We start from the raw sequence: 22,294 nt of genomic DNA on the forward strand, positions 1-22,294 counted from the left end.
AATGTTAGTGGAAGAATTTTAATAATCAAAAAGTGAGCCAAATAATAAAAATGTATTCATTTTTTTGAACATTTTACCTACTTTACACTTGGGACCTCATAGTGGACAATACAATTTAAAGCTGAGAAATTGGAATATTATCATTCCTTTGTTTCTTCTTTTTAGGTTTTGAGTTGAATGAAAAGCAGCGACTGTTTTTTTTTTTCATAGCATCATGACAGTTTAAATGAAATACAACACTGCCCTGTGGTGGCTGCAAAGAAGCATTACAGCTAATTTCTTTCTCATCTGGACAATCCCCTGCAGTACCACATTTATACATTAGAGGATAGTATATGTTCAGGTTTACACACCTTCAACAGTCTTGTCTCCATCTCACCCACAAAAACTGACTAACCTGTAACTGAGACCTACAACAGCCCTATAAAATATAATATAAAACCTCCCTTTTGCTGTTCATAAAGTGGGGCTGTCACGCGTGATTACTTTGCAGAAATGGATTCGGCTGAATCCTCACTAGTTGAGATGTTAATCCCTGCCTCATTATTGTGAGCTGAAAAAAAAAATGGCTCCAGTAAATTCGCCTCTAAAGCTGGAGCAATAAAGCTGGTTTTAGTGTTCATATTTACCCAGCCGCAAAACGACTCCGACTGTGTCTAATTCAATATAAAAACACTTTACCAACATCTGAGCAACGCTCTTCCCTCAGCCGTGCAGGGCTTGCAAAGGAGCAGGAAGGGAGTTTTCAGCTCCCACAGAGGGGAAGTTCTGTTCTAATTAAACTCAGTTGTTTTAATTAAATATCACTGTTTTGATCTTTGCAGCTTCTCGCCTGTGAAATCTGTTTAACTGCTGCATTTGAAACTGATTCTGTTAAGATTCGAAACAATAAAACCACCGACTTAGACAGGCAGACTTGTAATTCATTGCCGTTTGTTAAACGCTCAAATCACACTTGTATTAAAAGCTGGAAGGATCGCTCATTTCCTGCCAGAGATTTGAACTACAATATTGAGAAGAGGCAGAGTCATGGTTGTAAATGACTTTATGCACAGTCTCATGTTATGACGTGAGGCTCTCGCAAGACAGAGCTCGGAGAATCTGTTGAGGATGACTCTCGGCTGCTATCACATCAAATTTGAGCTCATCATCTGTAAATCTGACAGAGTTATAGCCGTTTTTGTGGAATGTCAATTAGCCGTGGCGGCCATCTTGAAAAAGGTGACTCCAAAAGTTAAATCGTTGTAATCGTTCTTTCTGCTTTCTGAGAGTTTTATGAAAAGTGTCAAGTTCATGAGATATTTTGCTAAGAGTCATACAAACACACATAGAGACATCAAAAATCATATTAACTTCTCGCCTTCATTGTCAGGCGATAAAAAGGACATTATTTGTGCGTGTTAAACAGCATGGTTTATACTTGAATATGTTTTCTGAACACACCCTGTTCATTGCAAAAGAAATTACATGTGTTTCTTCCACGGCTCCTTAAGCGCCTCAGACAAATCCCAGCATGTCTGTAAACACATTTTCCCTCAGCTCCTCCGGCCAGCTGTGCCTCACTTCCTCTGATGATAAGCCTTTTTTTTTTKATTCTGTGCTCACACTCTGGGCGAGGAAACCGAAGCAAACGGGCCAGTCTGTTGAGACATGTGGTCATTTTAAGAGAAGAGAGACTTCAGGTCTCACATGGTGCAAACAATTCTCTGACTCAGATTTTTTTTTTTTGCAACAAAGCCCAGAGCTGGGGCCGAAGACTGTGATGAAGCCTGTTTGTCAGCAACATGACACTAAAACAATGAAGAGCACAGGAAACTGTTCAGTGTTAACGCCAAATTGTGTTTAAAGACAATCCTAATCAAAGACTCTAAATTTCTGAAGGTTTGTCGAAGATTATCTCAGGACTTTAGTTGTTCCAGTTGAGTACCTGACAGTGACAACATGTGATGTAGCTGATGCTTAAAATGAGAAAAATGGATAAGTGAAGAAGAAGCTTTAGGTTAAAAAAATACTTTCCACAGCAGTTGAAAAACATTTCAAAGTGTTATTTCTAAGAATCGGGCTTTTCCAGTTTTTACCCCAAACCTGTGGAATTATTTATCTTTTTGCTGAGACTTTTAAAGACGGTTTTTCTTCCATAAGACCCATCTTTACTTTTTGACTTTTGATTCTGGCAGAGTTTGAGATTCTTTTAGAGCTGATGTTTCTATGTTGGATTTCTTTATATTAATTTTACTTGCTTTTTAATATTTTTGTTTTTGTTTGGTGTTTATTCCGTTCATTTGGCTTTGGTCAACTTCTGATGTTTTTATTTAGTCACGAATCACCTCTGAAATTCCTTAAAAAGCTTTTGGATTTTTTTTGTAAGTGTGTCAAGTTAAAGGTAAGAACTGGAGGAAGTTGTCTGACACATTGGTTTTCAAAAATAAAATAAAATAAAAATATAAAGCTCCCAGTAGTGTCTGGACATGTCCAGAAACATTTAAAGGCCGAAACCGCACTGATTTTGTCCTCCGGTGAAACAAAGACCGTTAAAATAAAATAAACATTTCATCCTGAGGGCTGACCTGAAGCAGAACCTGAGCGATGCATCATCCAATTATTTGAGTTTATTTTAAGTTTTGAGCTTGCTCTTTGGGAATCACCTCAGCAGAGCTAAAATATTGTTTGTTAAACTGTGTTATCTTTGTGTTAGCTGTGCAGCCACCGTCAGAGAAAACTTAAAGATGGTTGAGAGACATAGAAATGATGTTCTGACGTCACCTAAATAAACAAGGAAACCAAAACATTTGGATGAAAAATACTACATTGATGGCTGAGAGCACCCTTAAGTATCTTTCTCTGGAAATGCTCGGACTAAAAATGGATGCAGAGGCAACCAAAAGTTCAAAATGTTTGAAAGTCTTTCAGAAAGCTTGAAGGGCTTTGATCAAGACGTTTTTTAAAAAAGGTTGCAAAAATGTCTGACAGATTAGATCACAAAACAGCCATAATTATGTAGCTTTATCAGAGTAAAAGTTAAATATCTCAGTGACATGAATCTGATAAGGACTCAGACTGAGACAAGGGCAGAGAAACTGAATGAGAAAAAAAATTAATAAGGTGTCAAGCAATTCAAAAACTAATGGGAAAAATGTGGATTAGGAGGTGCAAAAAGTACAAAAAACAAAACATGAAGCTTCTTCTTCTTCTTCTTGGTTTTTATTGGCGGTTGGCAACAAACTTTCAGTAGCATTACCGCTACTTACTGGTATGGAGTGTGGTTCGTGATGATCTATATCAGAGGAGCCCAAAGTGTGGCCCGCGGGCCAATTTTGGCCCGCCAAGCCATTTGATTTGGCCCACCAACAGTTGCCAAAGCTACAAGGTTGTAACCTGTCAGGTAGAAACACAGTATTTCCATTGGTCAAATGACTATGTAAAGGGCTGTAGTGAAGGCAGTTTTCAGTCATGGTGCTGACATATCTTTGATTTATTAGGATTAAACACGAAACATGAAACAACAACAAGAAATATTTAGATCAGATTTAACCCCACATGTAGATTTTCACACTTTATAAGGCCACAAAAACTCATTTTTTTTTTATCAATTTATGATATGTCCCATGAGCCTTTGCTACTTGAGCGTTTGGCAGAGTTTCTCCAAGTGCACAGACTAAAACAAAAGTGGGCCACTGCATAGCTTAAACGTTAACAATAAGGACTTTATTTTAAAAAGTATTTGTATTTCATGTATTATATAACTGCATTTGGCCCGCAGCCATGGATAGATTTTCATTTTGGCCCCCTCGGGGAAAATGTTTGGGCACCCCTGATCTACATAATGTACTTCATACCTAATCCCTATAATATTTCTGATTAAACACACTCTCACACTCACACCTACTTATATAACTTTACTTTCATATAGCTTATAAATCTCTCTTCATTATTCTTTGCACATTCACACCCATCTTCCTCTACTCAGATTCTAAGAAATACCTTTGTTTTTTTTAAGAAATCTAATAATTATTTGAATATGTCTACTCCCCAAATCCCTCCTCAAAAATCTGATAAATTAAACCTTTCTTTAATACCTTCACACTCGCTCAACATGTATCTTCTCTCATCTTCACATTTATTGCACTCTAAAATATCATGCTCTATTGTTTCCAACTTCTCACAATAATCACACTTTCCAGTTCTGTATTTTAAAAAGTGAATAATTAAGTCCTGTATGACCGAACCTTAACCTTGTTATTATTCTTTCCTCCTTCCTACTTCTTCCCTTTCTTTTCCTTCCTATAAACTTCTGAATTTTATAAAACCATCTTCCTGTTAAAACCTTCATCCCACCTTCTCTGCCATATTTTCATCAGCTCCTCATTAAACATGAAGGTTGCAGAACAAGCGAAATGAAAACTAAGAAGGTTTGAATGTAATGACTGGAACAAGGAGCAGGTGAGCTGATTGTAGAAGACAAACAGCTGTGAGATGTGGAGAACCAGAGGAGCTAAGGTAAGAGTTGGACGTTAACACAGAGAGCAATGCAATTCATTTATTATCTCTTTACCTGTGGATTAAAGTGTGTCCCACATTAAGAAGAAAATTACAAAAAAATTTTATAAATTAAATAATCAAAGCTTTAGTCATAGAAAAGTTTTATGTAAGAAGCAAATGTTTAAATTATGTCAAAGTGTTCAAAAAGTGTTTTTCTTTATCATCCCCTTTTGTTGACATGATCTGTGCACCCTTATTAATCTGTTAAGAAAGTGTTCAATAATTCAGACCCTGCTCGGTTTTCTGTTTAACGTCTACTGACACCCAACAGCAAATGTGCATTAAAATATTTCTTATTCAGAGAATACATTGGACAGATGTTGTGCCAAATGATCAACAGCAGTTTATCAAATATAAAAACCAGGAGGGAAAAATAGATGGTATAAAAAACAGAATTTTTAAAAGTGCTTTGACTTTTTTTTTTACACCATAAGAACCTAATAAAGGTCCTTCCTATTCTGTCAATTTATTTAGATTTTCTATTGTGCACGAATTTATTATAGAAGCCTAGCTGCACTCTGATAAAGCTACATAATTATGGCTGTTTTGTGATCTAATCTTGTTTCAGGAAGGTGAAAATTAAGTATTGTCAATAAATCTTTAAAATGGATTCTAATAGCACTTTTTGCCATAATAATAATAATAATAATAATAATAATAATAATAATAATAATAAAACATACATTAAGTGATTAAAACTGCCGTTCAGGTTGTTAGTCCTGTCGTTTTTTAATGCTTGTGTGGTTTTCAGCTAAAACTAAAAACAACTGGGGTCACAGTTTCTACTGTTGCTTGATTGGACAGAAGAACCTGAATGTTTGGAAACCAGCTGCCGAACAGGACTCAGATGTGTCAAGTTACATGGAGCTACTGCACTGTACAGTACTTCCGGAAGCAATAAATTACACACACAAGTTGAGTTTTTACATTTTAATTCAAAACTGATATCTAAAAAGTGAAATGCAGTCCTCATTTATACACCAGCACTTTTCTTACATTTTAATAGAAAAAAGTAAAAATAAAATAGCATCATTATTTCCTGTCATGCTTTTACTTTGATAAAAACAACCGGAAGTTAATGTTCGTATTTTAAGCTAGCCTGACTCTGGTACTCTACTTTTAAAGACTTGTCGGGACGCAGGAGTAGGATGAAGACTTTTGGGACTCACTTTAAACTTTAGTCCCTTCAGAGAGAAGGAGTTCTCCACAGTTTTGAAACTTTTTTTGTTTAAAAAAAAAATCTTATTTTTTTTTGGCTTCATTTCTGTACATTTTGTGGACTTGTTGAAGCACAGACACCGGTTGCTCCTGGGAGCTTTTGAACATGCTGCGAACTCTCCACCGTCGCATCTGAAAGCCTGCTGCCTGTGATGTGAACCTGTAAACTGCAGGAGGAAAAATAACGTTCTCCCTCTCTCTCTTTTTTAAATTTATAAAGCGCACAATGACTGAGGAGAGCAGGAGTGAACACAGGGCTGAGAGCGGGAAGGACCTGGACAAGCAGCTCCGGTTGCGAGTTTGTGTCTTGAATGAACTTTTAAAAACGGAACGGGATTATGTTGGAACGCTGGAATTTCTCTCGGTGAGTGCTGCCTGGAAATGTGCTTAAACGGACCTAAATGCAGTTTTACCCTACTACTAAATGTCCTCAACCTGAAATAAAATAAATAAATAAATAAATAAATAAATAAATAAATAAATAAATAAATAAATAAAAACTTGCTTTAGTATGCATGATGCACCAGCCTGCAGAGAAGGGTGATCCTTTTCCATCTCTGCGTGTCTTTGTCCTGTGAGCAGTATCTCTATCAGAATCTATTCTGCTGATGAAGATCTTAACCTTTTTACAGCTTGCAAGTGTGAAATTGGAAGAAGAGTCACAAAGAAGCAGTTAATCCTCTCCACAGCCTGCTCTCTTGGGATGCTTGAGGTTCTCATTGTGGCACATAACACCCATAAACTCTACAGTTGTGCCACATATGATAATAGTTTGTAACATAACACCATAAATATTGAATATTCGACAAAAAAAAGGCTCAAATGATTGCAGCAACGAGCTGAAATTCATCCTGGAGCCTTGCAAAAAAGACACATGCAGTGTAAATGTGTCACTCCAGTCTTGTGCAGCACTGCATCCCATAATTACACCACTTGCTCAACGGCATTAAAAGAAAAAACAGTGCATTTCACATCTCATCAAATCCACGTGGCCCGAGTTCTGCCAAAAGACGGCACAGGTGGGCTCCAATGAGAAGCAGCGGGTCTCGGCACTGCATCTCCAGCAGGGAAACACCTGGCTGTTGCATCGCAGGAGGAGTCAGGCGCTGTCACTTTAATGGCGTTGCATAAAAAAGAAACCCTCACCGAACTTCAAAGAGAGGCGGGAGTGAAACGGATTGAAGCAGAATGCTTGTGGACAACTGTACAATTTTTTTTTCTTTTCGAACTTTTGCAGGGAAGGAAGTTTGTCGAGACATTGTGTTCCTAAGAGTGTTATTTCCCCGTAAGACCCTCTGCCACCACCTTCCAGATGTTTCCAGTAGAGGGGAACATTTAGGAAGGATGGAGCTTTTGTAGAGAATGAGGGATTGAGCTCCCTATGTGCCCCCTGCAGGAGGGGGACTGGGTTTCATTTCAGAGGTGGCTGATCCTTTTAGGGCCCTTCTGTTCTGGTCAGGCATGATTGTATGGAAGCATCAGATTTAGATCTAACAACAAAAGATTGGTTTAGCTGTGGTTGTAGCTGATAGGCCTTGATGGTGATCTAGATAAGGAATACGAGAGCCCAAGAGTCGCTCTTATCTGCTTCTTGGATATCCTAGGGAGTCGTGTGGAAGACGGATGATCAAAGAGTCGTCCTGCCGTGTAGAGGGGGTCATAATGAGGACTTAAGGCTGCTTGAGGGACCCCCTTAAACAAGAAGCGGTTACAAAACACCCTCTATGTGTCTAGAGGTCAGAACATTTGACTCCTGGGTGGGTTAACCCAGCATTGAGAGAAACAGGCTTGAAGTTGCCAGAAGGGTGATGAGGGAAAAGGCCGATCACAGAGCAGATTGTGCCAGGAGGGCGAAGGGTAAAAGCAGCGTTCCCTGTGAGCTACGGGGCTCGATTGCCGCGGCTTGTAAACCATATTTCCTGCYGGAGGAATTCCTCTGAGATTCGGAAATGCTGCAGAACAATGAGGCCCCCGGTCAGTTGGCAGAGCTGAACTGAAGAGCAGAGATTGCCTCTGCTGATCTATGGGACTCGAGCACAATACTCCCTTTAAACACATAATCTAGCATTCAGGTGGAAAACAGGAGATGATTAGAGTGATTTTTATCCCTGGACGGACCGAGACTATTGTGTTCTCTTTCTGTGGGAAAATGTGTTGTTGTCGTTTATTTATTTAAGAAGGGACAGTGCATATTACAGAAAATGCCAGAATTATCCATGTAGGCTATCTGTAGTCCCTCAAGGTCCTATGGTTATAAATGCAATACATACAAAACAACAAGTTACTTTCATTAAAAAGGTCCTAAAAATATGACAAAAAGCATGATTAAAAATAATAAAAAGCCATTTAGCACAACAACAATTCAAGACAATACATAAAAAATACAAAATGGATAAAATGTACTTCGTCTAAAAGGTACAGCAAGATCTCCTCTTACAGTAGCTCTGGTGGTCCTTACCGACAACAACGTGACAAGTGCTTCAAGTGGAGGAGGTGCAAGACCATGCAGAATTTTAAAAACTAGAAAATTGTTTACAAATGTAATCATATTTTCCCAGCTCAACAAATGTTTTGTTAAAATCTTACAATGATGGTATCCTACAGATTTTTTAAATCTAAGATCTTTAATGTCTGTTTATAAAGTATCTCCACAGGCTTTAGAGTTGATGAGTTTGCTTGTCCCCAACTTGTTAAACAGTAAGTGATGTGAGAAAAGATCATAGCATTCATAAAAGTTTTTGCAGCCGAATTAAATTTGCTAGATTAAATTTAAGTATTTTTGTTATCTTTTTGATGTGAGGTTTGAATGATAAATTTGTATCAAACAAAATCCCAGGATATTTAAATTGCTTGACCAATGTGATCTCTCCAAAAATAGATATGTCAGGGTCAGGTGTATTTTCTCGTCGTTTAGTAAAATACATGCCAACTGTTTTAGAAACATTTAATTGGAGGCAGACATGCTTAAGCCAAGTGGCTAATTTTACCATGACATCTGTTAATTTGGAAGCAACTTCATCTTTGTTCTTACCATGTACATAGATGACAGTATCATCTGCGTTTAGTTGGATATCTACACTGTCACAGACCTATGGGAGTTCATTAATATATAGGCTGAATAACAGTGGTCCAAGTATAGACCCTTGTGCAGATTGCATCTTCAAGGTGTGGACACTGGAAAACTTGACGTCTGTTAAGCTTTCTTTAGCTTTTTTTTAGCTTTTCRGTCCAGTTTTAATTCTGAATCTTCGATAAATCTCTCAGAAAAAGGAAGTCACAGGGGACACGTTCCGATATATCTCTTACATAATGAACAATTATAGCTCGGGGATGGTGGGCGGCGGTGGACGCTGCTGTTTATCTAGGATTGCCTCGGGCCGATAAAGTGACAGTTAATTTTAACAGTTGAACAAAACTAGGCTCAATGTAAAACAGACACTTTTAATGGGCGTTTCTGTAGTTTTTGGCTGCCAAAGGAAGTACATTTTCTCAGCCTGAACCATTCACAGAGAAACACTGAAAACCATTTGCTTGTATTTTAAACACTTAATAGTGAGAGAGCAAAAAAAGTTTCAATAGAGGAACCTTTTATGTCTTGCTTTTGGAAGAAGATCTGAGCCACAAGTTAACTTAATATATTCCTAAGGGCTCTGCAGTGCATTAAGTGGTCCCTCAGCTGCTGCCCCCTCCTCCAACAAAAGCCTGTATAATGTGACGATAATGTTTAAAACATTTTTTATTCCCTCACATCAATCGAAAGGGAATTAACTTGGTTTTATATTGTAAGCCTGCTAAATCCCCTCTTGTTGCGCTTGTTGAAAAACAACATCACAAGATGCAAATTAAAACAATTTGTTTATCACGTTAATCTTGTTGCATTTTTCCTTGCTGAATTTAATTTATTGGTCTATTTATGTTTTTGGTTCATATGAAATATGGCAATGGGCAATTTATTACCAGCTGTGTGTGCAGGATTAGTAACAGGAAGTTGGAAAATCATTCCTAATGGAGAAAGCAGAAATTGGAACGTTTACTGGCTCCTTGGGGACCCAGGTAGTCAACTAAACCCTGCTTGTGTGTTTGTTCTTGGATGTTCCATTTCGCTCTCTCTCTCAGGGTTTGTTTACTTCCTGGATGGGATAGTCACTTAGGCACATCCACAGGGCCAAGAGGTTTTTGCTTTCCTTGAAATATATGAGCAGTCCAGACGGGGGTCAGGCCGAGGTGGGAAGCCGAGGAGGTTCATATCCTCTGGACGCATTGGGGATGATTCCAGAGGTCGTGACTCCTTGTTCCCGTCCTTTTCCTGTCTGTTAATCTGTAGATGTCGAGGCAACATTCATCTTCCCCCTTGTCCTGAAAATTAGAAACAAGGACAGACATTTTTTATTTGCCATCTGATCTGTTGTAGAACAAATGGAGGAAAGGTTGGTTACATGATCAGTGTTCTAAAAAGAATCTGCTATGTAGTTCATAAAATATAAAGGCTTTAAATACTTTGTCTTTATTCCTTTATAATTTTTCTTTAAGTTGTTTCCTTCAAACTGCTGATTTGCTATAGGCCAATATTTCCAAACACAATGAAACATTTTGTGCATTACATCTTATTTTCTAATTAACTGGTTTTCCCTGTGGCTGGCTGCAGTACTTTCCTACCGCTTACCTGCAATGAAGGAATGAAGGAGCCAAGAAGTATACACTTTATTTTCCACCACTTTGTTCCAGAAGGAATTGCACATGGATGCAGGTTCCCGCTATATTTTTGGATGCTGTACTGACGAGAAGTATTTTCCACTTTCTAACTGCGGATTTTAAATTTAATGCCTATTAAACCAAAACTGCACCTTCATCACCGAGCAGAATCTTGAACTCCGTCTACAGGCCAAGGTAAATGTCTTACCCTAGTCATATCTCAGCCATACAGGAAGTATATATATATATATATATAATATATATATATATATATAGGTGAAAGGAGCACAAGATCAGCATATTTTTTCTTTGACTTCTTTTAATTGGATTTGCTCTCTGTGAATACAGGGAGCTTTTCACTTGCATCTTGTCTCTCCCTGTGAGGCCCCTGAGCTGATGAAGTGGCACACTTGCATTTTAATTTCACACCGCTGCCTCCAAATAAGTGGCCTGCACTTTATAATGTTTTTCAASGATGTTCCTATCACTTCTTCACTACATTATGTTGTGCTTTTCTGTTGATACGTGTAAATGGATTCTCACCTGTTTGTCGTTTAGAAGTAAATGATTGTTTTGTGCTTTTCTTGTATATTAGTGAATGCATTTTTGCATAAGCAACATTAGCACCTTATTCCAAAGGTACTTCTGTCTTTTAGAGACCTGAAGATGGATGATAGTATGCATAAGTTCTCAGTTTTTTGCATCAGGATTGGGTCCCCTGTCAATTAAAGTATTGGATAATTCGTCATCTACCCTCTGAGCAGGAATGTACTGGCAGAAATGATTTTTAACAAGATAGAACTAGACGCCAACTGTTGCTGATGTCCCCCATCACATACGAATGGATGGACAAACAGAGAGCATTTCTATGTCCCCTGCCTTGACGACTGGGGACAAGAAGAACCAGTGGTGAATAATCAGTGAATGGCCCTCTCCACTCAGGTTTTTTTCTTTTAGAACCCGTCACGTGACTATGTCCACTTAACAGCCATGCATTTACAAACTCTGGTCGCATTTCACAGTGTGCCAGTTTAGTTGTGTTTAAACTTAATAAATTCAGGGAAACAGCATCAAACTGCGCTGGGAAGACCAACAAAACATTGTGCTACAGTACTTGTAACAGTGTTTCAGGGTACAGCCATCAAACCAACATGGAAGGAGTATTTTTGTCACTTTTTTCCAAACTAAGGCACTAGCTAACGGCTGGATTTGAGCGATGGGATGAGCCAAGTTTAACTGGAAAAAAGTGCAACCTTGGACTTAACGTATGCTCCAAACATTTTATCTAAGGTGAAAGACCAGCACAGGACCATCCTGATCATATCCCTGCTCTTTCTCTCACTAAACAGATACAGTAAACCATACTGTTTTTACTGTACTGGTAGCTTTACTTTCATACCATCCCTCCCATCCTACACACATTTTAAACATCAGCATTGTTTCTCAATGGCTTGAGTGATAAAAATACAAATACACACGTTTGTTCTTCTATTCTCATAGGACTTTACATTGTCTCCCATTCATTTACTGGTCATTTCCATAGCCTAACTCTGGCCCCGTACCTTAAACCTAACCACCCCAGTAAATACCTAACCCTAACCTTAGCCTAAACTCAAAAGCTGTAGTCAAAAATCATCCCCTCCAGGTAACAAAAACTTGTGTGTGTGTGTGTGTGTACAAACATACACTACCACTCACTGGCCACTTTATTAGGTACACCTGTCCAACTGCTCGTTAACACTTAATTTCTAATCAGCCAATCACATGGCGGCAACTCAGTGCATTTAGGCATGTAGACATGGTCAAGATAATCTCCTGCAGTTCAAACTGAGCATCAGTATGGGGAAGAAAGGTGATTTGAGTGCCTTTGAACGTGGCATGGTTGTTGGTGCCAGAAGGGCTGGTCTGAGTATTTCAGAAACTGCTGATCTACTGGGATTTTCACGCACAACCATCTCTAGGGTTTACAGAGAATGGTCCGAAAAAGAAAAAACATCCAGTGAGCGGCAGTCCTGTGGGCGGAAATGCCTTGTTGATGCCAGAGGTCAGAGGAGAATGGCCAGACTGGTTCAAGCTGATAGAAAGGCAACAGTGACTCAAATAACCACCCGTTACAACCAAGGTAGGCAGAAGAGCATCTCTGAACACACAACATGTCGAACTTTGAGGCAGATGGGCTTCAGCAGCAGAAGACCACACCGGGTGCCACTCCTTTCAGCTAAGAACAGGAAACTGAGGCTACAATTTGCACAAGCTCATCGAAATTGGACAAGAGAAGATTGGAAAAACGTTGCCTGGTCTGATGAGTCTCGATTTCTGCTGCGACATTCGGATGGTAGGGTCAGAATTTGGCGTCAACAACATGAAAGCATGGATCCATCCTGCCTTGTATCAACGGTTCAGGCTGGTGGTGGTGGTGTCATGGTGTGGGGAATCTTTTCTTGGCACTCTTTGGGCCCCTTGGTACCAAYTGAGCATCGTTGCAACGCCACAGCCTACCTGAGTATTGTTGCTGACCATGTCCATCCCTTTATGACCACAATGTACCCAACATCTGATGGCTACTTTCAGCAGGATAATGCGCCATGTCATAAAGCTGGAATCATCTCAGACTGGTTTCTTGAACGTGACAAYGAGTTCACTGTACTCAAATGGCCTCCACAGTCACCAGATCTCAATCCAATAGAGCATCTTTGGGATGTGGTGGAACGGGAGATTCGCATCATGGATGTGCAGCCGACAAATCTGCGGCAACTGTGTGATGCCATCATGTCAATATGGACCAAAATCTCTGAGGAATGCTTCCAGCACCTTGTTGAATCTATGCCACGAAGAATTGAGGCAGTTCTRAAGGCAAAAGGGGGTACAACCCGTTACTAGAGTGGTGTACCTAATAAAGTGGCCGGTGAGTGTAGATGCAGCAAGCTAAGCTAGAAGACATGGGTGGAAAAACACCAACCTTGTTAATAGTTTCGCTCACTTTTCAAGTCTGTTGAAGACTTCGACCCTCCAGCCAACCTTTTAACTGAGCGTTCCTGTGATTCCTGAAGTTGGATGTGTTGATATTTGCTCTAGGAACATCTATAGCTGTTATGTTATAACCATTAAATCTCTGTATCCATGCAGATTGATCGAGAGAGGGGCAGATATTGGTATGCGTGACGTCTCGAGTGGAGATCGCCATCATAGTCTTGCATTTATTTGCAGAAGATGATTTTAGTCTTAATAATAATAATAATAATAATAATAATAATACAAGGTGGTGGTTGATATGCTGCCTTTAAAGTTAAACTGAAAACTGCCTGCTGGATTTGCACTTTTGTATCAGCTTGTCATTTTTCTCCGTCCTCTCTAGCAGGTTCTTACAGTGGATAAAATGCTTTAGTTTTCATCTCACAGTTCATTTTTTGTAAAGCAGGATTTCCTTCCTCCTTGAACCTCCCTGTCTTTACATTGTACTGAATGCTTCCTGCCTGTTGGTGCACACTCACTCCCTCCCTCCACTTTGGTACAGCGTCATGCCACAGATGCCAACATGTATACTTGGAGCGTTGCTGCGTTTTTTCCGATAGCGCCCTTTGCTGAACCTGAGAGTTGAAGTGCTGCTGTCTTACTGCTCAAGAGGAAAAAAACAAGCCTTTGAGTTGGCCTCTGCCAGGTGCCAGCGCACACGCAAGTAGAGCAGTGGCAGGACACTTGTCAGGATGTTCGTGAGGTGTGAGGGGGTCATCCTCACCAGAGACTGTGTTTGGGTTTGTTGTGTCTGCACGTTTTCTTAGATTAGTGTGTCTGCAGTGCAGAGATTGCACTCTGCCCATATTTTGGATGATAGTGGTGAGGAATGGTAATTAGTTAAGAAAAAAAAACATGTTTCCTGTAGGGGATTAATGCAATGAGCTGCCTAAGAAATTCTATGACTTTCATATTTGTGCATTTTTTGTTTCTGTGTCCACAAGTGTGCATGCTTGCTTCATTATGAAAATGCCACTTTTCCACTCTCTTCGTTCTTCATGTCTTTCATGTTAAAGTTCAGCTGCTGCAGACATTCAGTCCTTTCCGTCTAGACATGATGGGACATTCCACTTCACTCTGAATGATCCAATTAAGCAAATGAATGAGATTTACTTTAGAAACTAGGGATAAATTAGTCTCTCTCTCTCTGTCTAGTTCCATCTGTAGATTTTTCTCTTTTGCTCTCCTTCAAAAATAGTACATTTTGTTTCCAAAGACCCGGGTCTTTTTGTAAAACGTAACTTAAAGGAGTCTGGTTGAATAGTTCTTCAGGCTTTCTTAAAGTGCCATGCATATTCTTCAAATACAGAAAGTCAAAGAACACATATTTAAGAAAGTTGGAACMAYACACACCATTTTACCCATTTTGTCACATTACTGGCACATTTTCTGTTAAACTTGACTCAGCCAAACTGAAATAGGAAGTGACATCAAAGGGAACTCTTTAACAAATAAAGCTCTCTGGTCTTTGTTTATTGAAACAATATTATTTGAACTCTGACTCTTCTTCATCTCTCTGATAGTGACTCAAAATAATCTTGAGAAACATCAAATTCTTCTCTACAGTCTTTGTTGGCTGTAGCAATGTTCTGTTCACATGCAGACATTCCCCTTTGACATCACTTTCTGTTACTTCACAGGCAAATATCTCAACAACTGTTCATCTCAGCGACATGAAATTTCTTTTGCAATATTTTGTTAATGACGTCTTTTCAAAAATGCATTCAAATGTATTACAAAAATAATGACATCACAGGCACTTTAAAGTCTTTTAAAGTTTTTCTTGCCTGCTTTTCCTGTCTAGTACCTGATCTTTTGTAGAGTTTTTTTTAGTTTGTTATAGTTTGTTAAACTACTTAACCCCGACCTATGAATCCCAGCAGTTGGATTTTTCAGCGTTTCTCACGCTGTCCCCCTGCTTTGTTCACCCTGGTGGGGGGTGTTTGTTCGTGTGGGTGGCTGTACTCCCAACAGTTTCAAAAACTGGGAGTGGAGGAAAGAAACTGTCGACAACTGTTAAATCCTCCACTGATTATCTGTGGTTCTGTCTTTGCTGGTTTCATTTGGCCCTGCCAGGTTGGCTGACATGGGTGGCAGGGGGCCATTCTGCAGCCGGACCGAAAGCCTTAAATCGGATGAACTATCGGGGTGTGTGGCAGTCATGGCTGGGAGTGTGCCATGGATTAAGAGACCAGACAATTCTGCTCAGTCATCTTGGAGATCAATACATCATGCTGGTGTGTGGCCCTGTTGGGACTCGCCAGCAAATCAGTGGGTGATGGTTTGCTTGGTTGCACACAGAGATTGGATGCTTGGTCCCTAAAGACCACCTCACATCTACGAGAAGCTATTTTCCCCAACATCGTATCCAGTTTCATGATTCTAAAAGGCTCTTGGAATAATGTGAAAGATTTCTCCATCTCAGAGCTGCATGATGGATCAAACTGACTGGACTAACATCCTGAAAACAGACGTATTTCAGATAAACGGCTTAGTTTGACTTGTTTTTAATCTGGTAAGAAAACCTCAAAGAATTATTTTAAACATTTATTTATTTAACATTTTGTTCTTTGAAATTTTTTCACATTTTGATCATTCATTTGGGGTCTATATAAATAGAACTGCAATGCTTTGGTCTGAATTCCTCCTTATTGTAACKCCACAAGCCCCTCTTTAACCACTTTTTTTGAGGTGTGTCTCAGATCAACTCATTTTGAGGCTGTCTCTTTAAATCCAAACAAGGCCCTTCACACCCTGCCTCCCCTCCAACTTCCAGAGTGGTCCATTCCAATAGAGACTCCAAGTACACAACAAAGTACATTTAACGGCTAAAAAAGTGAGTTTTGCATGATATGTCCTAGGGATGCACCGATATGAAAATTTCAGCCGATATCGATATCCAATATAATTATTGCTGTTATGGCCGAAAACCAATGTTTACTGATATTACACAAACACACAAATTATATTATACATTTACACACAAACACACTTGGGTCTTTTCTTGATACCGTAAATGAATGACTCTGACGTGGCTCCTTACTTCAGTTATTCCTGGTTACGCTGCATCAATATCACTATCACGATCAAACAGATGCCGCTCAACCAACCATCTCCCCTCACAAAACAGAAACACAAAGCTAAAAAGTGGGAAATCAATATCAGACGTTGATATCTGCCCAGTTTTACGTATTGGACCGATACCGATATTCTAAAAAATGACCAATATCGGCCAATACCGATATGAATGCTGATATATCGTGCATCCCTAATATGTCCCCTTTCAACCATAATAATTATGTTTTAAAAATTCTTTAGCAGCATGTCTATATGATCTGAAGTTAGTTTTTCTAAACTAAAATTTTAACTACATTTCTTACATGAAATGCGTCATTTATTTCCAGACACCAAAGATAGAGTGAAAATGTTTATGCCCATGTCTGTTTGAATGTCTGTACCTTTACCAAATTATCTCATGAAACAAGGAATTGTTTTCAATGAAACATTTGATGTTAAGGTACAACATCACAGTAAAGCAATTTTAACAAAAATAGCTGAAATTAAGCAGCTGGATATTTTACCTTTTTGTCTTTCAACATTTTAGGAAAATTAGTCAGAGAACAAATGTGACAGGAAGTCCAGGATGACTCTTGATGGTGTCATCAGGACCAGTTGAAGCTTACTTATTAAAGCCAATCAATACAGAGAGCCTTTTCTCACGTGTCCCTGTGACCTCTGTTTTCTGGTCGGGAAGCGAGCTGAATGTTTCCACGGCAGGATTCTGATGGGTGTGCAGGAGAGTGAACCCTGTGATGCTGAAGCCGCTCTCCTCTTCCTCTTCTGTCTGTCTGTTCCTTCTCTCTGTCTTTTCCATCTCTGCTGTCTGGTTTCAGCGACTCGGCTCTGGCGCTTTGAGAGAGCTCGCTGCCTGAGGGGCCTGAACTGCTCGCTCACCTGTTACCTGCYGTCTTTTGTCGCAGTTGTTTACTCTGCAGTCTTGGGGAATAATAGATAATAAAAGACACGCAGAGACACACTTACGTTTCAAACACTGGTGTGTTAATGAGTAAACTTYACAAACTGGTGACTCACTTCAGCGCTTTGTTTGTCACCAACTTTAAAAGGTCCTTGTCTCATTTGTTTTACGTATATACAGTATTTTGCCCACAAAGAAAATTCTTTTCTCCCATATGATGTTATAAAATTTTCTATAAATATAAAGTCGTGAACTTACAGTGTTCGTGGTTGTTTGTTCATTATTTTGCCATGCAAGAATGTCCATCATTGTCCTCCGGTGACGTCATGGCTGGTTTACCCATTTGGGGAAGTAAGCAGCCTCTGTTTTGCTCCGAATCTTTCACTTCATGTGTTTCATTGACTGAGAGATAAACATTTTCGGGGGCGGGGGCAGTCTTCCGTTGATTGTGTCTTACCAGAATGGCAGCGTTGCATAATATCCATTCACAAAGTGGGCTGAACTTGGATGACCTTTGGATCACTTTGGTCCAAACTTACACTGGGTGCTATTTCTGCTCCTCGACTTCATATTTCTACAAACTGTWGTTATCGATCGATCTGTTTCCTTTTTCTGTGACTGCAAAAGTCAGGCTGTTATCACTTTTTTTCTAAAAGGAGCATGACTGCATGAAACAGCACAGAGCCGTTCCCAACATCCATGTCTTTGTAGCCCACAGTGTGTGGGCCGATGTTGATTAATGGCACATCGGGCCACATGCAGTTATTGGACTAATCTATTCATCACACCCATCTGTTGTTTGGAATAATAAAAACTTTAATGGGGTTTTAATGTGCAGCCCTYTTTTCAGCTATCATAGTGACAGTCCAGGTGATTATACCTGGGCCTCCGGGAACAAAATGACTGCCTGAGACTTTTTTTTTTGGTCCTTGTTTTGCTGCTAGAACTGTGGGAGAAAACATTTAATATTGCTGGATAAACACATACTGTATAAATACAATACACTTGCATGTGTTTATTGTGTGGAGGAGGGAGAATAGATGTTGAATAAAAGAGAAATTTCCTTGAATTGTCAATAAAAAAATGTAGGAAAGACATGGTTGTTATTTCAATATATATTCTTTTTTTATTTTTCCTAAAGTCTCAACAGATGTCTTAGAAATATAATTTAACCCATTTTTAACATCTAAGAAATTACTTTTGTTGCTGATGTTTGTTGAGTTGTGAAATGTGACTCACAGTAAATCCAGTTTAGTTTTAAAATGCATTGAGATCTGCTTTTGCTGTTCAAAAAACATCCAGGGAGGAAAACAAACAGTTCAGTTCAGCTTATCAGTTGTAACAACAAAAACATAATGGATGGTAAGAATTACTGTCTTAGGAAATGAAACTCCCCTAACATCTGAATAAAGTCTGGAACACACTGTCAACTCAACTTCCAAAAGAACAGTTCCTATTTATTAAAGTGGTATTCTGTGTAATTATTATGAACAGTTAAAATCTTACCAGCTATAGATAGCTGTCTGAAAGTCCTCAGGTCATAGAAAAAGAGTTTATTTTTGACTAAATAATGAAATCATGTCACACTGTGCAATTTTAATCATGTCATAATGTCAAAATAATGACAGTAAAAGGGTTTATACATGAACCACTTGCAGTTGTTTTAAAATAACCACCCATTGGTCTCAGCCCAGCTCAGAGCCTTTGCATACATGTCCACCCCTTTGGACATTTACTGGTATAAGGAACCTTTGAGATCTGTAATTTTCGCAAAAAATCTGTACATCACATGGGAGAACATATTTGTAGAGCCAGAATGGTTTGGAAGATGGTTAGGGCTGCCACAAACGATTATTTATATAATCGATTAATCACCGATTATTTTTTGATTAGTCGACTAATCGGATCATACATTAATTGAATATAAAACATACAGCTTATCACGCCAGAATGCAGCTGCTATTATATAACCATGGTAAGATTTTAGCTATATGCTAACTACAAATAATTGCCGTGGAAGACAAGTTCTGCTCTGCAGATATTGCACAGGTTTCTCTTTCATTTTCTTAAAATGATCCCACACTTTTGGGCTCCGTTGCCGAGTAGCCATGATACCAGAGCCTGTCTGTATAATGTCTTGTGACGTCCACGGCCTACACCAGTTACCACTACTGTGCATGTGTCAAGGACAGAAAGGCAGACGTGGCAGTGGAAGGTGTCAAAGCAGTTTGGAGAGAAAAACAAAGTAAAGAACAAAAAAAGAAAACGATTAATCAATTATTAAATTAGTCATCGATTATTTTAATAATTGATTAGTCATCGATTAATCGATTAATCGTGGCAGCCCTAAAGAAGATTCTTTCATGTTATTCATTTTTTAACGTCCTATGGACTCTGACATGTTAAATAAATTGGAAACTGAGTTTTGAAAAATCCATAAAACTTGTGAGATTGCCCTTTACATCTGCAAAATGGGGGGAAATCCGTGTAAATTATGGACAATCCGTAGAACTTGATATGTCATTGGCTCCTCTTTTTGGTTCAGTTTAGACTATTTCTCCAAAATGAGCTTGTTGTAAGCACTATCTGTAAGATGTAAGATATGAATTTTTCATCAACTTTTTATAGAACCACACATTAACTTTAACTGTTTGTTCCTTTTGTTTTGAAATTATTGTGAATAAACTCTGCATTCTAAACAGAAGTCCTGATGCTGTTCTGCACAGAAATCTTTAATCCACAAAACTCTCCTCTGTGTTGCAATCTGAAGACAAACCCTGGATGTGCTTCGCCAACACCCAAATTACAAAGATGGATTTGTATGATGCAATCACCAGATTTAGGCACAATGCTTTCAGGCTTTTGAAAATAAAAGGCATCGTTCTGTTGTTCTGTCAGGTGTTCTGTCAGGTACTAATATCCTGAAAACAGAGTAAATTTCATAAAGCTTCCTGTTTCTGTCTGGATAGCTGTTCAAATGTTCAAAAACAGTCATGCACATGTCAGACAATAACCAAACAAAAGTTTACCATAACTTTATTTATAAAGTACAATCAATGCTTATCAGTTGAACAAAGCTCTTGTGATTGAAACTGAAAGGGTAGACTCCATCACAAGACTTTCTCCAATGACATAGAGCTATGTTTTGGAATAGATTAGAGCAGATTGTGCTCAGATTACCTTAAACTTAAAAGCCTTATCAGGTTTTGTGAGTTTGGGCTGAATTTTTCACAGCTTTTGCACGTATTAGACTTGCTAATCACATGCTAATGCTAATGAGTGGCAGCGCTGCAAGGCAAGCAGCTACAGAATGGTAATCAGCGTGGGTTCACCCAACAACAAAGAGTCTGATTATCTGTGTACCGTTTTTTTTTCCAGTCACAAACCTAGATTTATTCTCTCACCCGCTCCTTTTGAAGTGCCGCTTGACATCAATACAATGTGATTAAAATGATTTTTGTCATTAAAAAACATTTACTTGTTTTTTTTTTTTTTTTTTTACAAATGTTAACATAAAAGTTGACAATTAGTGGGAAATTTAGATTTTTAGCACCACCATCTGTTCACCATTAATGAAGTGAAATTTTATTCGCCCCATAGATGCAGAGAGAAATAATTCTTAGCTTGTCTGCTCATTACAGCAACCTGTTTACATGCTTTCTTAAAATGTATTGTGTCGGGCGGCCTGCTGTGCGGCGACAGATGGCGTTATGGTCCTCAGCGGGGCAGTAAAGAGATGCCTATGGTTAAAGTTAACTGCTAAAACAGATTGAGATTATTTGAATGCAGCTTGTTTAATGTTGCCAGTCGTGTTTACAGAGATGCCTTTGCTGTTTGAGGCTCTTCAAATGAGGATTTGTGCTGGTGGATAGTCAGAATCTGTTGTTTTGTGCCTGTTGTGCTGGCTGTTGTCACGTTGCATTGGCTTTGTGTGATCTGTGACAGGCCTTTGATTTGGTTAAATTCATTTTGACAGCCTTTGTGCACAAACTCAACGCTGTCATGAGGATGATGATGTCACTTTCTGCTGGTTCATGGTAAATTATCATTTTCTGTGAAATGCTTTTTTTATTTTCATGGATTTAGCTGAATAATACTGATGTATTTTTGCACATAGGTTAAATGAAGTTCAGATCTTATGAAAATTCTCAAAGTTATGAATAATCACTGTCTTACCTGTTGTAGATGGCTTTTAAAATGACCTCAWTTAAAGGAAATATAGTTTAATTCTACTGTTATTCCAGTAAAGTTTATACTTTTCTTGCTGGAGTTTCTCAGCCTGGATTGGAAGTGACATAGCTAGCTGCTGGTGCTTTTTGCACTTTTAAAAAACATTGAGCTCCATGTAAATTATTGTATAGTGTAATATCGACCGTATTATAAAGATTTGACAAAAGATTATTTGTTTATATCCCTATGTTTAACACTTAGTTGTTTTAAATAGAGCTACTCCTTACAAGCTGTTAAATAAAACATTTTATAAACTATATGTTGTAGTTTCAAAGAGTTTACTCCAGTAGTTTTTCAGATGCATTGAAATGCAATTCTAAAATGTGGGTCTGCATTTAACGTAATCAAAGTATTCAGCTAAATCCACTTAAAACCAGCTTGAGTCACATGATGGAGCTAAATTAGCCTACCTGTATTCAGCTGTTTTATACATTTTGTTATTTTGAAGTTTTTAAATTTAGATTAATTCCAAAACCTGTGTGTCAATTAATAACAAATTTGAACACAAATTTATATTGATGCATGGAAATAGTTGAACTTCTTGTTCCAAACAGGCTATTTTTAGCTTTGGCTCTTTTTGCAAACATTTGTATCATTCAGAGGATAATTTTAGGCTATCCTTCTGAT

At 38.6% G+C, this 22,294-nt stretch overlaps 1 protein-coding gene across 1 annotated transcript in view; it reads left to right on the forward strand.

The window, feature by feature from the left end:
• Positions 1-4,420: 4,420 nt before the first annotated feature.
• prex2 (phosphatidylinositol-3,4,5-trisphosphate-dependent Rac exchange factor 2) overlaps positions 4,421-22,294 on the forward strand; it is a gene marked incomplete in the record, with an annotated part of 112,041 nt that continues 94,167 nt past the window's right edge. The window contains 2 exon segments of the mRNA XM_014002299.1: positions 4,421-4,497; positions 5,978-6,121. Of these exon segments, the coding sequence (XP_013857753.1) occupies positions 4,474-4,497; positions 5,978-6,121 (168 nt within the window).

Source organism: Austrofundulus limnaeus, unplaced genomic scaffold (genome assembly GCF_001266775.1).
Source record: "Austrofundulus limnaeus strain Quisiro unplaced genomic scaffold, Austrofundulus_limnaeus-1.0 Scaffold12, whole genome shotgun sequence".
Classification (NCBI taxonomy): Eukaryota; Metazoa; Chordata; class Actinopteri; order Cyprinodontiformes; family Rivulidae; genus Austrofundulus; species Austrofundulus limnaeus.